Source organism: Lampetra fluviatilis, unplaced genomic scaffold (genome assembly GCF_964198595.1).
Source record: "Lampetra fluviatilis unplaced genomic scaffold, kcLamFluv1.1 SCAFFOLD_243, whole genome shotgun sequence".
NCBI lineage: Eukaryota > Metazoa > Chordata > Hyperoartia > Petromyzontiformes > Petromyzontidae > Lampetra > Lampetra fluviatilis.
The window spans coordinates 65,321-83,683 of record NW_027621824.1 but is presented as its reverse complement, the minus strand read 5'-3'; the positions used below and the strand labels follow the sequence as shown (position 1 = coordinate 83,683).

Sequence of the window (18,363 nt, the reverse complement as noted above, 5' to 3'; positions counted from 1 at the left end):
GGGTGGGTGGGTGAGTGAGTGGGTGAGTGAGTGGGTGAATGGCTAAGTGGGTGAATGAGTGAATGAGTGAGTGAGTGGGTGAATGAGTGAATGAGTGGGTGAGTGAATGAGTGGGTGAGTGAGTGGGTGAGTGAGTGAGTGGGTGAGTGAGTGAGTGAGTGGGTGAGTGAGTGAGTGGGTGAGTGGGTGGGTGAATGAGTGAGTGGGTGAATGGCTGAGTGGGTGAATGAGTGAATGAGTGAATGGCTGAGTGGGTGAATGAGTGAATGAGTGAATGGCTGAATGGGTGAATGAGTGAATGGCTGAATGGGTGAATGGGTGAATGAGTGAGTGAATGAATGAGTGGGTGAGTGAGTGAGTGAGTGGGTAGTTGTTGGTGATGCTGTTGATGGGGGCACCTCTTTGGGTTTGGTGTGAAGACCGCCTCCTGCGTTTCCGTGCCAGCAGAAACGCGCCGGAGACACACAGAGAGGAGCTACAGCCTGAGACACGGGGGGAGACAGGGTGAGTCTATGGTGCAGCGTTGAGTCTATGGGCAGTGTTGAGTCTATGGGCAGTGTTGAGTCTATGGTGCAGTGTTGAGTCTATGGTGCAGTGTTGAGTCTGTGGGTCTCAGTGTTGAGTCTATGGGTAGTGTTGAGTCTATGGTGCAGTGTTGAGTCTATGGTGCAGTGTTGAGTCTATGGTGCAGTGTTGAGTCTATGGTGCAGTGTTGAGTCTATGGGCAGTGTTGAGTCTATGGTGCAGTGTTGAGTCTAGGGGGCAGTGTTGAGTCTATGGTGCAGTGTTGAGTCTATGGTGCAGTGTTGAGTCTATGGTGCAGTGTTGAGTCTATGGTGCAGTGTTGAGTCTATGGTGCAGTGTTGAGTCTATGGTGCAGTGTTGAGTCTAGGGGGCAGTGTTGAGTCTATGGGCAGTGTTGAGTCTATGGTACAGTGTTGAGTCTATGGGGCAGTGTTGAGTCTATGGTGCAGTGTTGAGTCTATGGGCAGTGTTGAGGCTATGGGGCAGTGTTGAGTCTATGGTGCAGTGTTGAGTCTATGGGGCAGTGTTGAGTCTATGGGGCAGTGTTGAGGCTATGGGCAGTGTTGAGGCTATGGTGCAGTGTTGAGTCTATGGGGCAGTGTTGAGTCTATGGTGCAGTGTTGAGTCTATGGGGCAGTGTTGAGTCTATGGGTAGTGTTGAGTCTATGGTGCAGTGTTGAGTCTATGGTGCAGTGTTGAGTCTATGGTGCAGTGTTGAGTCTATGGGGCAGTGTTGAGTCTATGGTGCAGTGTTGAGTCTATGGTGCATTGTTGAGTCTATGGTGCAGTGTTGAGTCTATGGTGCAGTGTTGAGTCTATGGGTAGTGTTGAGTCTATGGTGCAGTGTTGAGTCTATGGTGCAGTGTTGAGTCTATGGTGCAGTGCTGAGTCTGTGGGTCTCAGTGCTGAGTCTGTGGGTCTCAGTGTTGAGTCTGTGGGTCTCAGTGCTGAGTCTGTGGGTCCCAGTGTTGAGTCTGTGGGTCTCAATGCTGAGTCTGTGGGTCCCAGTGTTGAGTCTGTGGGTCCCAGTGTTGAGTCTGTGGGTCTCAATGCTGAGTCTGTGGGTCCCAGTGTTGAGTCTGTGGGTCTCAGTGCTGAGTCTGTGGGTCCCAGTGTTGAGTCTGTGGGTCTCAGTGTTGAGTCTGTGGGTCTCAGTGTTGAGTCTGTGGGTCTCAGTGTTGAGTCTGTGGGTCTCAATGCTGAGTCTGTGGGTCTCAGTGCTGAGTCTGTGGGTCTCAGTGCTGAGTCTGTGGGTCTCAGTGCTGAGTCTGTGGGTCTTAGTGCTGAGTCTGTGGGTCTTAGTGCTGAGTCTGTGGGTCTCAGTGCTGAGTCTGTGGGTCTCAGTGCTGAGTCTGTGGGTCTCAGTGCTGAGTCTGTGGGTCTCAGTGCTGAGTCTGTGGGTCTCAGTGCTGAGTCTGTGGGTCTTAGTGCTGAGTCTGTGGGTCTCAGTGTTGAGTCTGTGGGTCTCAGTGCTGAGTCTGTGGGTCTCAGTGCTGAGTCTGTGGGTCTTAGTGCTGAGGCTGTTGGTCTCAGTGCTGAGTCTGTGGGTCTCAGTGCTGAGTCTGTGGGTCTCAGCGCTGAGTCTGTGGGTCTCAGTGCTGAGTCTGTGGGTCTCAGTGCTGAGTCTGTGGGTCTCATTGTTGAGTCTGTGGGTCTCAGTGTTGAGTCTGTGGGTCTCAGTGTTGAGTCTGTGGGTCTCAGTGTTGAGTCTGTGGGTCTCAGTGCTGAGTCTGTGGGTCTCAGTGCTGAGTCTGTGGGTCTCAGTGTTGAGTCTGTGGGTCTCAGTGTTGAGTCTGTGGGTCTCAGTGTTGAGTCTGTGGGTCTCAGTGCTGAGTCTGTGGGTCTCAGTGCTGAGTCTGTGGGTCTCAGTGTTGAGTCTATGGGTCTCAGTGCTGAGTCTGTGGGTCTCTATGAACCTTACCAGTAGTAGCCTCCTCCGCTCCAGGGTTTCTGTCATTGGAGAGAACCTCCATCTCCTGGCCTGAGAATAGTCACAGCATCAGCATCATCATCATCAGCACAATCACCATCATCACCATCATCATCAGCATCATCGCCATCATCATCAGCAGCAGCAACAGCAGGACATGGGTGAGTGTGCGAGTGAATTCCAGGGTGGGTGAGAGAGATACACGGAGAGAGAGAGACGCGGACTGCAGATTTACAGCAGCAGGCATCGTCAGGATACGGGATCGAACCCACGACCTCCTGCGTACCAGGCGAGGTAGTCAACATCTCCTAGCCACTGTGATGATGATGAGAGAGACACAGACCTCCTGTAGACCAGGCGAGGTAGTTAACATCTCCTAGCCACCGTGATGTTAGGGTTGGGATCGAACCCACGACCTCCTGCGTACCAGGCGAGGTAGTTAGCATCTCATAGCCACCGTGATGATGATGAGAGAGACACAGACCTCCTGTAGACCAGGCGAGGTAGTTAACATCTCCTAGCCACCGTGATGTTAGGGTTGGGATCGAACCCACGACCTCCTGCGTACCAGGCGAGGTAGTTAGCATCTCATAGCCACCGTGATGGTGATGATGAGAGAGACACAGACCTCCTGTAGACCAGGTGAGGTAGTCAACATCTCATAGCCACCGTGATGATGAGAGAGACACAGACCTCCTGTAGACCAGGTGAGGTAGTCAAGATCTCATAGCCACCGTGATGATGATGATGAGAGAGACACAGACCTCCTGCGTACCAGGCGAGGTAGTCGTAACGCAGCGAAGACACACACACACAGACACACAGACACACACACAGACACACACACACAGAGACACAGACACACACACAGACACACACACACACACACAGACACACACACTGACATACACACACACACACAGACACACACACTGACATACACACACACATACACACAGACGCACAGACACACACTGACACACACTGACACGCACACACACAGACACACACACACAGACGCACAGACACACACAGACACACACTGACACAATGACACACACACACACAGACACACACACTGACACTGTACATGCAGTATACGTACTGCATGTACACTGTATCTACACGTTGTAGATACTGTACGCGCATACAGTACCTACAGTGTGCATACACTGTACAGACACCGCGCGCACACTGTACAAACTGTACACACTGTACACACTCAGTGTGTACAGTGTGTATGCGGCGTATATGCACAGTACACACACTTGTATACAGTACGCACACTGTACACTAGGTATACAGTGTGTACATTAAAGACACTGTATACACGGCATGTATTACACTGTACGTAGTGTGTGTACAGTGTGTGCAGTGTGTACAGTGTTGATTCCCCCGGCGTTACGTCACCACCTCCTCCCCCCTCCCTCCGATGGGGGAGTGGGGGGTGTGGGGTGGGGGTGGTGGGGGGTGGTGGGGGGTGGTGGTGGGGGGGTGGGAGGGGTTGGGGTTAGTGGGGGGGTGGTGGGTGGTGTGTGTGTAGTGTGTGTAGTGTGTGGTGTGTGTGGTGTGTGTGTGTGGTGTGTGTGTGTGGTGTGTGTGTGGTGTGTGTGTGTGGTGTGTGTGTGTGGTGTGTGTGTGTGGTGTGTGTGGTGTGTGTGTGTGTGGTGTGTGTGGTGTGTGTGTGTGGTGTGTGTGTGGTGTGTGGTGTGTGGTGCGTGTGTGGTGCGTGTGTGGTGCGTGTGTGTTGTGGTGTGTGTGTGGTGTGCGTGTGTGGTGTGTGTGGTGTGTGTGGTGTGTATGGTGTGTGGTGCGTGTGTGGTGTGTGGTGCGTGTGTGGTGTGTGGTGTGTGTGGTGTGTGTGTGGTGTGTGGTGTGTGTGTGGTGTGTGTGTGGTGTGTGTGTGTGGCGTGTGTGGCGTGTGTGTGGCGTGTGTGTGGCGTGATGGTGACGATGGTGATGGTGGTGATGGTGATGATGAGGGGAAGTTGATGGTGATGGTGGTGATGAGGGAAAGTTGATGGTGACGATGGTGATGCTGAGGGAAAATTGACGATGGTGGTGGTGGTGATGATGATGCTGAGGAGAAGTTTATGGTGATGGTGGTGATGATGATGGTGATGCTGAGGGAAAATTGATGATGATGGTGGCGGCGATGATGGTGGTGATGATGATGATGACGATGATGGTGGCGACGATGGTGATGGTGGTGATGCTGAGGGAAAGTTGATGATGATGGTGATGCTGAGGAGAAGTTGATGATGATGATGATGATGCTGAGGAGAAGTTGATGATGATGATGGTGATGATGGTGATGATGCTGAGGGAATGTTGATGATGGTGGTGATGATGGTGGTGATGATGACGGTGATGCTGAGGGAAAGTTAATGGTGACGATGATGATGGTGATGATGGTGATGCTGAGGGAAAGTTGATGATGACGATGATGATGGTGATGATGGTGATGCTGAGGGAAAGTTGATGATGATGATGATGCTGAGGAGAAGTTGATGATGATGATGGTGATGATGGTGATGATGCTGAGGGAATGTTGATGATGGTGGTGATGATGGTGGTGATGATGACGGTGATGCTGAGGGAAAGTTAATGGTGACGATGATGATGGTGATGATGGTGATGCTGAGGGAAAGTTGATGATGATGGTGATGCTGAGGAGAAGTTGATGATGATGATGATGCTGAGGAGAAGTTGATGATGATGATGGTGATGATGCTGAGGGAAAGTTGATGATGGTGGTGATGATGGTGATGCTGAGGAGAAGTTGATAGTGACGATGGTGATGATGATGATGCTGAGGAGAAGTTGATGATGGTGGTGATGGTGGCAATGCTGAGGGAAAGTTGATGATGGTGGTGATGGTGGTGATGCTGAAGGAAAGTTGATGGTGATGGTGGTGATGATGGTGATGCTGAGGGAAAGTTGATGGTGACGATGGTGATGGTGGTGATGATGCTGAGGAGAAGTTGATGATTATGGTGATGGTGGCGATGCTGAGGGAAAGTTGATGGTGACGATGGTGATGGTGGTGGCGATGCTGAGGGAAAGTTTATGATGGTGGTGATGGTGGCGATGCTGAGGGAAAGTTGATAATGATGATGATGCTGAGGGAAAATTGATGATGGTGGTGATGATGATAGTGATGCTGAGGGAAAGTTGATGATGATGATGGTGGTGATGATGCTGAGGAGAAGTTGATGATGGTGGCGATGCTGAGGGAAAGTTGATAATGATGATGATGCTGAGGGAAAATTGATGATGGTGGTGATGATGATGGTGATGCTGAGGGAAAGTTGATGATGATGATGGTGGTGGTGATGATGATGCTGAGGAGAAGTTGATGATGGTGGCGATGCTGAGGGAAAGTTGATAATGATGATGATGCTGAGGGAAAATTGATGATGGTGGTGATGATGATGGTGATGCTGAGGGAAAGTTGATGATGATGGTGGTGATGATGATGATGCTGAGAAGTTGATGATGGTGATGGTGATGATGAGGGGAAGTTGATGGTGATGACGATGATGATGATGCTGAGGAAAAGTTGATGATGATGGCGATGATGGTGGTGATGATGATGACGGTGATGCTGATGCTGAGGGAAACTTGATGATGATGATGACTCACGTCCGTGTTGATGCTGAGGGCTGCTGCTGCTGCTGCATGCTGCTGGAGGCGTCTGTGAAGCAGCCGTCGCCTCAGCGGCAGCTGCAGCAGCAACAGCGGCGACTGCTGCTGCTGCTGCAGCTGCAGCAGCAACAGTCGTGAAGGACACAGCGTGACAACTACAGCCGCCATCGCCACGGCCTTTCACCGGCTAGCGGAAGAGGTCAACAAGAAAAGTAGGGGGGGGGGTGGTGGTGGGGAGCCCCTAATTAATATTCATGAGGGCGAAAGGGGCGGGGCGTAGCGCGCGTCGTGGCTGGATAGCCAATGGGAGCGTCGGAATAGCGCGCGCGCGCTCATGAATATTTAATGAGGAGTTGCGTCATTTCCGTTCATTTCGCGCGCGTCTCGCGAGAGCGTCGGGACGCGCCCCCCCTGATTTAATATTCATGAGGGAGCTCGACCAATGGGAGCGCGGGGATCTTGCGCGCGCGCTCATGAATATTGATGAGGAGTTGCGTCACTTCCGTTAATTTCGCGCGCTTCTCGCGAGAGTGTCGGGACGCGCCCCCCTGATTTAATATTCATGAGGGAGCTCGGCCAATGGGAGCGCGGAGATCTCGCGCGCGCTCATGAATATTGATGAGGAGTTGCGTCACTTCCGTTAATTTCGCGCGCTTCTCGCGAGAGTGTCGGGACGCGCCCCCCCTGATTTAATATTCATGAGGGAGCTCGACCAATGGGAGCGCGGGGATCTTGCGCGCGCGCTCATGAATATTGATGAGGAGTTGCGTCATTTCCGTTAATTTCGCGCGCTTCTCGCGAGAGTGTCGGGACGCGCCCCCCTGATTTAATATTCATGAGGGAGCTCGGCCAATGGGAGCGCGGGGATCTCGCGCGCGCGCGCTCATGAATATTTAATGAGGGTTGCGTCACTTCCGTTAATGTCTCGCGCACGCGCAAGAGAGTCTCGCGAGAGCGTCGAGACGCGCCCCCCTGATTGAATATTCACGAAGGGAGCTCGACCAATGGGAGCGCAGAGATCGCGCGCGCGCTCATGAATATTTAATGAGGCCAGGGGGGCGGGATGATGCCGACCAATCGGATCGCTTGGCGGATAACTGGGGGGGGAGGGGAGGGGGGGGTAGCTCATGAATATTAATTAGGTTGAGTAACTGGAATGTCACGCGCTTATCTCGCGAGGGCATCGGGACACGAGCTGCAATTAATATTCATGAGCTCGGCCAATGGGAGCGCAGACATGATTAACCGGTTAATTAACCGGTTAATTAATCGGTAACCACGTGGTACATCGTTAATCACGTGGTTAATCGCTAGCCACGTGGTTCAATCGCTAAGCACGTGGTTCAATCGGTAACCACGTGGTCCACCTTTAACCACGTGGTCCGTCGCCAACCACGTGGTTTCATCAAATATAAAACATGAAATTTTTTTTTATTGTTTTATATTTTTATTATTTCATTATTTCCATTCTACGTGACTTTACCGAAAGAACCAAGAAGATGAATCCCTGCAGTCACGAAAGCTTTAAACCGAAATTTTATTATGTTATATTTGTATTATTTTATTATTTCCCTTCTACGTGACTTTACCGAAAGAACCAATAGTAGAGTATGAATCTAGATCAGTATCAGTATGCGGACGGTGGATGAACATTGGTCATCGTTCTGCCCCCCAGGGCTGATGCGAAAGGAATGTCGCAATGTCCCCCAGACACTCTGAGGACATCAGGGGCAGTGTTGCCAAACCACAGTTAATCACTCATCGCAAACAGCCTCGCTGCCTCATAGACTCAGCATTGTACTATAGACTCAGCACTGCACCATAGACTCAACACTACACCATAGACTCAGCATTGTACCATAGACTCAACATTGTACCATAGACTCAACATTGTACCATAGACTCAGCATTGTACCATAGACTCAACACTGCACCATAGACTCAACACTGCCCCATAGACTCAACGTTGCCCCATAGACTCAACACTGCCCCATAGACTCAACACTGCCCATAGACTCAACACTGCCCCATAGATTCAACACTGCCCCATAGATTCAACACTGCCACATAGACTCAACACTGCCACCCATAGACTCAACACTGCCCATAGACTCAACACTGCCCATAGACTCAACACTGCCCCATAGATTCAACACTGCCCCATAGACTCAACACTGCCACATAGACTCAACACTGCCACCCATAGACTCAACACTGCCCATAGACTCAACACTGCCCCATAGACTCAACACTGCCACCCATAGACTCAACACTGCCCCATAGACTCAACACTGCCCCATAGACTCAACACTGCCCCATAGACTCAACACTGCACCATAGACTCAACACTGCCACCCATAGACTCAACACTGGCCCATAGACTCAACACTGCCACCCATAGACTCAACGTTGCCCCATAGACTCAACACTGCCCCATAGACTCAACACTGCCCCATAGACTCAACGTTGCCCTATAGACTCAACACTGCCCCATAGACTCAACACTGCCACCCATAGACTCAACACTGCCCCATAGACTCAACACTGCACCATAGACTCAACACTGCCCCATAGACTCAACACTGCCCATAGACTCAACACTGCCCCATAGACTCAACACTGCCACCCATAGACTCAACACTGCCCCATAGACTCAACACTGCCCCATAGACTCAACACTGCCCCATAGACTCAACACTGCACCATAGACTCAACACTGCCACCCATAGACTCAACACTGCCCCATAGACTCAACACTGCCACCCATAGACTCAACGTTGCCCCATAGACTCAACACTGCCCCATAGACTCAACACTGCCCCATAGACTCAACGTTGCCCTATAGACTCAACACTGCCCCATAGACTCAACACTGCCACCCATAGACTCAACACTGCCCCATAGACTCAACACTGCACCATAGACTCAACACTGCCCCATAGACTCAACACTGCCACCCATAGACTCAACACTGCCCCATAGACTCAACACTGCACCATAGACTCAACACTGCCCCATAGACTCAACGTTGCCCCATAGACTCAACGTTGCCCCATAGACTCAACACTGCACCATAGACTCAACACTGCACCATAGACTCAACACTGCTACCCATAGACTCAACACTGCCCCATAGACTCAACACTGCCCATAGACTCAACACTGCCCCATAGATTCAACACTGCCCCATAGATTCAACACTGCCACATAGACTCAACACTGCCACCCATAGACTCAACACTGCCCATAGACTCAACACTGCCCATAGACTCAACACTGCCCCATAGATTCAACACTGCCCCATAGACTCAACACTGCCACATAGACTCAACACTGCCACCCATAGACTCAATACTGCCCATAGACTCAACACTGCCCCATAGACTCAACACTGCCACCCATAGACTCAACACTGCCCCATAGACTCAACACTGCCCCATAGACTCAACACTGCCCCATAGACTCAACACTGCCACCCATAGACTCAACACTGCCCCATAGACTCAACACTGCCCCATAGACTCAACACTGCCCCATAGACTCAACGTTGCCCCATAGACTCAACACTGCCCCATAGACTCAACACTGCCCCATAGACTCAACGTTGCCCCATAGACTCAACACTGCCCCATAGACTCAACACTGCCCCATAGACTCAACGTTGCCCCATAGACTCAACACTGCCCCATAGACTCAACACTGCCCCATAGACTCAACACTGCCCCATAGACTCAACGTTGCCCCATAGACTCAACACTGCCCCATAGACTCAACACTGCCCCATAGACTCAACACTGCCACCCATAGACTCAACACTGCCCCATAGACTCAACACTGCACCATAGACTCAACACTGCCCCATAGACTCAACACTGCCACCCATAGACTCAACACTGCCCCATAGACTCAACACTGCCCCATAGACTCAACACTGCCCCATATACTCAACACTGCACCATAGACTCAACACTGCCCCATAGACTCAACACTGCCCCATATACTCAACACTGCACCATAGACTCAACACTGCCCCATAGACTCAACACTGCCCCATAGACTCAACACTGCCCCATAGACTCAGCACTGCACCATAGACTCAACACTGCACCATAGACTCAACACTGCACCATAGACTCAACACTGCCACATATACTCAACACTGCACCATAGACTCAACACTGCCCCATAGACTCAACACTGCCCCATAGACTCAACACTGCCCCATAGACTCAACACTGCCCCATAGACTCAACACTGCCCCATAGACTCAACACTGCCCCATATACTCAACACTGCACCATAGACTCAACACTGCCCCATAGACTCAACACTGCCCCATAGACTCAACACTGCCCCATAGACTCAACACTGCACCATAGACTCAACACTGCCCCATAGACTCAACACTGCCCCATAGACTCAACACTGCCCCATAGACTCAACACTGCCCCATATACTCAACACTGCACCATAGACTCAACACTGCCCCATAGACTCAACACTGCCCCATAGACTCAACACTGCCCCATAGACTCAACACTGCACCATAGACTCAACACTGCACCATAGACTCAACACTGCACCATAGACTCAACACTGCACCATAGACTCAACACTGCACCATAGACTCAACACTGCCCATAGACTCAACACTGCCCCATAGACTCAACACTGCACCATAGACTCAACACTGCCACCCATAGACTCAACACTGCCCATAGACTCAACACTGCCCCATAGACTCAACACTGCCCCATAGACTCAACACTGCCCCATAGACTCAACACTGCACCATAGACTCAACACTGCCCATAGACTCAACACTGCCCCATAGACTCAACACTGCCCCATAGACTCAACACTGCCCATAGACTCAACACTGCCCATAGACTCAACACTGCACCATAGACTCAACACTGCCCATAGACTCAACACTGCCCCATAGACTCAACACTGCCCCATAGACTCAACACTGCCCCATAGACTCAACACTGCCCCATAGACTCAACACTGCCCCATAGACTCAACACTGCCCCATAGACTCAACACTGCCCCATAGACTCAACACTGCACCATAGACTCAACACTGCACCATAGACTCAACACTGCCCCCATATACTCAACACTGCACCATAGACTCAACACTGCCCCATAGACTCAACACTGCCCCATAGACTCAAACACTGCCCCATAGACTCAACACTGCACCATAGACTCAACACTGCCCCATAGACTCAACACTGCCCCATAGACTCAACGTTGCCCCCATAGACTCAACACTGCCACCCAAAGACTCAACACTGCACCATAGACTCAACACTGCACCATAGACTCAACACTGCCCCATAGACTCAACACTGCCCATAGACTCAACACTGCACCCATAGACTCAACGTTGCACCATAGACTCAACACTGCCCCATAGACTCAACACTGCCCCATAGACTCAACACTGCCCATAGATTCAACACTGCCCCATAGATTCAACACTGCCCATAGACTCAACACTGCCCCATAGACTCAACACTGCCCATAGACTCAACACTGCCCCATAGACTCAACACTGCCCCATAGACTCAACACTGCCCCATAGACTCAACACTGCCCCATAGACTCAACACTGCCCCATAGACTCAACACTGCCCCATAGACTCAACACTGCCCCATAGACTCAACACTGCCCCATAGACTCAACACTGCCCATAGATTCAACACTGCCCATAGACTCAACACTGCACCATAGACTCAACACTGCCCATAGACTCAACACTGCCCCATAGACTCAACACTGCCCCATAGACTCAACACTGCCCCATAGACTCAACACTGCACCATAGACTCAACACTGCCCCATAGACTCAACACTGCCCCATAGACTCAACACTGCACCATAGACTCAACACTGCCACCCATAGACTCAACACTGCCCATAGACTCAACACTGCCCCATAGACTCAACACTGCCCCATAGACTCAACACTGCCCCATAGACTCAACACTGCCCCATAGACTCAACACTGCACCATAGACTCAACACTGCACCATAGACTCAACACTGCCCCATAGACTCAACACTGCCCCATAGACTCAACACTGCACCATAGACTCAACACTGCCCATAGACTCAACACTGCACCATAGACTCAACACTGCCCCATAGACTCAACACTGCACCATAGACTCAACACTGCCCCATAGACTCAACACTGCCCCATAGACTCAACACTGCCCCATAGACTCAACACTGCACCATAGACTCAACACTGCCCATAGACTCAACACTGCCCCATAGACTCAACACTGCACCATAGACTCAACACTGCACCATAGACTCAACACTGCACCATAGACTCAACACTGCACCATAGACTCAACACTGCACCATAGACTCAACACTGCCCCATAGACTCAACACTGCCCCATAGACTCAACACTGCACCATAGACTCAACACTGCCCCATAGACTCAACACTGCCCCATAGACTCAACACTGCACCATAGACTCAACACTGCACCATAGACTCAACACTGCCCCATAGACTCAACACTGCACCATAGACTCAACACAGCACCATAGACTCAACACTGCACCATAGACTCAACACTGCCCCATAGACTCAACGTTGCCCCATAGACTCAACGTTGCCCCATAGACTCAACGTTGCCCCATAGACTCAACACTGCACCATAGACTCAACACTGCACCATAGACTCAACACTGCACCATAGACTCAACACTGCCCCATAGACTCAACGTTGCCCCATAGACTCAACGTTGCCCCATAGACTCAACGTTGCCCCATAGACTCAACGTTGCCCCATAGACTCAACACTGCCCCATAGACTCAACGTTGCCCCATAGACTCAACGTTGCCCCATAGACTCAACGTTGCCCCATAGACTCAACACTGCCCCATAGACTCAACGTTGCCCCATAGACTCAACACTGCCCCATAGACTCAACACTGCCCATAGATTCAACGTTGCCCCATAGACTCAACACTGCCCCATAGACTCAACGTTGCCCCATAGACTCAACGTTGCCCCATAGACTCAACGTTGCCCCATAGACTCAACGTTGGTTGCTATGGGGGGGAGGGGTGACTTCCGGGTCTGGTTACCATGGCGACGCGCCTCAACAAAGGCCTAGGCGACGAGGCCTCGGCTAGGTGAGCCCGGGGCCTGCAATTTTTGTTTATAGTTGCAATTCACCACCAAACTTCGCGGAAATTAACTTTTAATTTCGCTTTTTAAGACGCTGGCAAAGGTGGGGCGACTTCTGAGGGTCGCGTCAGTTGGCGGGAATTTATAATTGTGGTTAAAAGGACTGCAACCCAGGTGAGCGTTCAGGTTATAAGGATTTTAAGTTAATTTTATATTAAACATTTTGTATACAATTATTGCCTTTTTTAAAATCTGTACAGCTTCGTGAACAAGTGTTACCTTGTTTGACTTGTGTAACGGATAATGTCTTCGCACATCATGTAGCACTCACTCACTCACCTACTCACCCACTCACTCACCCACTCACGCACGCACTCACTCACCTACTCACCCACTCACCCACTCACTCACTCACTCACCCACTCACTCACCCACTCACTCACGCACTCACCCACTCACTGACCCACTCACGCACGCACTCACTCACTCACCTACTCACCCACTCACCCACTCACTCACTCACTCACCCACTCACTCACCCACCCACTCACTTACCCACTCACTCACTCACCCACTCACTCACCCACTCACTCACTCACCCACTCACTCACTCACCCACTCACTCACCCACTCACTCACCCACTCACTCACCCACTCACTCTCACTTACTCATCCACTCACTCATTCACCTACTCACTCACCCACTCACTCACTCACCCACTCACTCACGCACTCACCCACTCACTCACCCACTCACACACTCACTCACTCACCTACTCACTCACTCACCCACTCACGCACTCACCCACTAACTCACCTACTCACTCACACTCACTCACCCACTCACTCACCCACCCACTCACTACCCACTCACTCACTCACCTACTCACCCACTCACTCTCACTCACTCACCCACTCACTCACCTACTCACCCACTCATCACTCTCACTCACCCACTCACTCACCCACTCACCCACTCACTCACCTACTCACCCACTCACTCACCCACTCACTCTCACTCACTCTCTCACTTACTCATCCACTCACTCATTCACCTACTCACTCACCCACTCACTCACCCACTCACTCATTCACCTACTCACTCACCCACCCACTCACTCACCCACTCACCCACTAACTCACCTACTCACTCACTCACTCACCCACTCACTCACCCACTCACCCACTCACTCACTCACCCACTCACCCCACTCACTCACCCACTCACTCATGCACTCACCCACTCACTCACCCACTCACACACCTCACTCACTCACCTACTCACTCACTCACCCACTCACTTACCCACTCACTCACTCACCTACTCACCACTCACTCACCTACTCACCCACTCACTCGCTCACTCACTTACTCACCCACTCACCCACCCACCCACACAGACACAGAGACACACAGACACATAGAGACACGGAGACACACACAGCCACACAAAGGCAAACACAGACACAGAGACACACACAGACACACAGACACAGAGACACACACAGACACAGAGACACACACAGACACACACACAGAGACACACACAGACACAGAGAGACACACACAGACACAGAGACACACACAGACACACACACACAGACACACACACAGACGCACACACAGACACACACACAGACACACACACAGACACACACACAGACACACACACAGACACACACACAGACACACACACACACAGACGCACACACAGACACACACACACAGACACACACACAGACGCACACACAGACACACACAGACACACACACAGACGCACACACAGACACACACAGACACAGAGACACACACAGACACACACAGACACACACACACAGACACACACACAGACACAGAGACACACACAGACACAGAGACACACACAGACACACACAGAGACACACACAGACACAGAGAGACACACACAGACACAGAGACACACACACACACACACAGACACACACACAGACGCACACACAGACACACACACACACACAGACACACACACACACACAGACACACACACAGACACAGAGAGAGACAAACACATTTACGAGTCTCGCTCAACGCTCATTTCTCCCTCTCGGCTCGGCAGGGACACGATGTGGGTCGTGCGTCAAGCGGGTGGAGGTGGTGGAGCAGGTGGAGGTGGTGGAGGTGGTGGAGGTGGTGGAGGAGGTGGAGGTGGTGGTGGAGGTGGAGCGGTGGTGGAGGAGGAGGAGGAGGCGGAGGAGGTGCGGAGGCGGCTACGGGAAGAGACGAGGGCTCTACGCTGTCGTGCCAGATCGCTCTTCGTGGAGACGCAGAGACGGAGGAGGTGATGGCGGTGGTGGAGGTGGTGATGGTGGTGGTTGTGATGGTGGTGGTTGTGATGGTGGTGATGGTGGAGGTGTTGGTGATGGTGGTGATGGTGGTTGATGGTGGTGGCGGTGGTGTTGATGGAGATGGTGGTGGTGGTTGTGGTGGTGGTTGTGATGGTGGTGGTGGTGGTTGTGGTGGTGGTGATGGTGGAGGTGTTGGTGATGGTGGTGATGGTGGTGATGGTGGTGGCGGTGGTGGTGATGTGGGTGGTGGTGGTGGTTGTGGTGGTGGTGATGGAGGTGTTGGTGTTGGTGATGGTGGTGGTGGTTGTGATGGTGGTTGTGATGGTGGTGGTGGTGATGGTGGTGGTGATGGTGGTGATGGAGGTGGTGGTGGTTGTGGTGGTTGTGGTGGTTGTGATGGTGGTGGTTGTGGTGGTGGTGATGGAGGTGGTGGTGGTAATGGTGATGGTGGTGGAGGTGTTGGTGATGGTGGTGATGGTGATGGAGGTGATGGTGGTGGTGATGGAGGTGGTGGTGATTGTGGTGGTGGTGTTTAAGGTGGTGGTGGTGGTGATGGTGCTGATGGTGTTTAAGGTGGTGATGGAGGTGGTGGTGATTGTGGTGGTGGCGTTTAAAGTGGTGATGGTGGTGATTGTGCTGGTAGTGATGACGGTGGTGATTGAGGTGGTGTGGTTGTGATGGTGGTGATGATGATGATGGTGATGATGGTGGTGATGATGGTGGTGATGATGATGGTGATGATGACACTCACCCTCACCACACTCATCACAACAACAACAGGCATCATTCGTTATGGTAGTGGTGGTGGTGGTTGTGATGGTGGGTGATGATGATGGTGGTGGTGGTTGTGATGGTGGTGGTGGTTGTGATGGTGGTGATGATGATGGTGGTGATGATGATGGTGATGATGACACTCAACCTCACCACACTTATCACAACAACAACAGGCATCATTCGTTGTGGTGGTGGTGGTTGTGATGGTTGGTGGTGGTGGTGGTGGTTGTGGTGGTGGTGGTTGTGGTGGTGGTGGTAGTTGTGATGGTGGTGGTGGTGGTGGTGGTTGTGGTGGTGGTGGTGGTTGTGGTGGTGGTGGTGGTAGTTGTGATGGTGGTGGTGGTGGTGGTTGTGGTGGTGGTGGTGGTGGTTGTGGCTGTTCCCCAAATGAACTTTGTAGCCACCACGTGAACAAGTGGGGCTCTGAGACGGGTGTCAGGGACTGTAACGCCTCCACCTTCAATTACTACCATGATAGCCCCCACCCACTCACTCACCCACTCACTCATCCACTCACTCACCTCACCCCACTCAATCACTCAGCCACCCACTCACACACTCACTCACTCACTCACCCACCCCCCCCACTCACCCCCCCACTCACCCCCCACTCACTCACCGCCCCACTCATCCACCCAAACACTCACCCACCCACCCACTCACCCCCTCACCCACCCACCCCCCCACTCACCCCCCACTCACCCCCCCACTCACCCCCCTCACCCCCCCATTCACCCACCCACCCACCCACTCACTCACACCACCCACTCATTCAATCACCCACTCACCCACTCACCCACCCACCCCCCCACCCCACCCCACCCACCCACTCACTCACCCACCACCCACCCACTCACTCACTCACCCACTCACCCACCCACCCACTCACTCACCACCCACCCACCCACCCACTCACTCACCCACTCACCCACTCACTCACTCAATCACTCAGCACCCACTCACTCACTCAATCACTCAGCCACTCACTCATCCACTCACCCACTCACTCACCCACTCACCCACTCACTCACTCACACACTCACTCACTCATCCACTCACCCACTCACACACTCACTCACTCATCCACTCACTTAGCCACCCACTCACTCACACACTCAATCACTCAGCCACCCACTCACTCACTCACCCACTCACCCACCCACTCACTCACCTACCCACTCACCCACCCCCCCACTCACCCACTCACTCACTCACTCACCCACCCACGCACTCACCCACTCAATCACACAGCCACCCACTCACTCACTCACCCAATCAATCACTCACCCACTCACTCACTCATCCACCCACCCACCCACTCACTCACTCACCCACTCACCCACCCCCCCACTCACCCACTCACTCACTCACCCACCCACTCACTCACTCACCCACCCACTCACCCCAACCACCCACCCCTCCACTCACCCACTCACCCACCCACCCACTCACCACCCCCCCACTCATCCATCCCCCCACCCACTCACCCACCCACTCACCCACCCCCCCACCCACCCACTCACCCACCCCCCCACCCACCCACTCACCCACCCCCCCACTCACCTCCCCACTCACCCACTCACCCCCCCACCCACCCACCCACCACTCACCCACCCACCCACTCACCCACCCACTCACACCCCCCACCCACCCACCCCCCCACCCCCCCACCCACCCCCCACTCACCCCCCCACCCCCCCCACTCACCCACCCACCCACTCACCCCCTCACCCACCCACCCCCCCCACTCACCCCCCCACTCACCCCCCTCACCCCACCACTCACTCACCCCCCCACTCACCCCCCACCCACTCACCCCTCACCCACCCACCCCCCCACTCACCCCCCCACTCACCCCCTCCACCCCCCCACTCACCCACCCACCCACTCACTCACCCCCACCCCCACTCATTCACTCACCCACTCACCCACTCACCCACCCCACCCCCCCACCCCACTCATCCCCCACTCAACCCCCCACTCACCCACTCACCCACC

General features: G+C 52.8%; 1 protein-coding gene across 1 annotated transcript in view; it reads right to left on the bottom strand.

Moving 5' to 3' along the window:
* Positions 1–6,281, bottom strand: part of ABCB7 (ATP binding cassette subfamily B member 7) — a 47,120-nt gene extending 40,839 nt beyond the window's left edge. The window contains 3 exon segments of the mRNA XM_078885885.1: positions 399–482; positions 2,447–2,506; positions 6,101–6,281. Of these exon segments, the coding sequence (XP_078742011.1) occupies positions 399–482; positions 2,447–2,506; positions 6,101–6,271 (315 nt within the window). The 5' untranslated portion in view covers positions 6,272–6,281.
* Between the last annotated feature and the right edge of the window lie 12,082 nt (positions 6,282–18,363).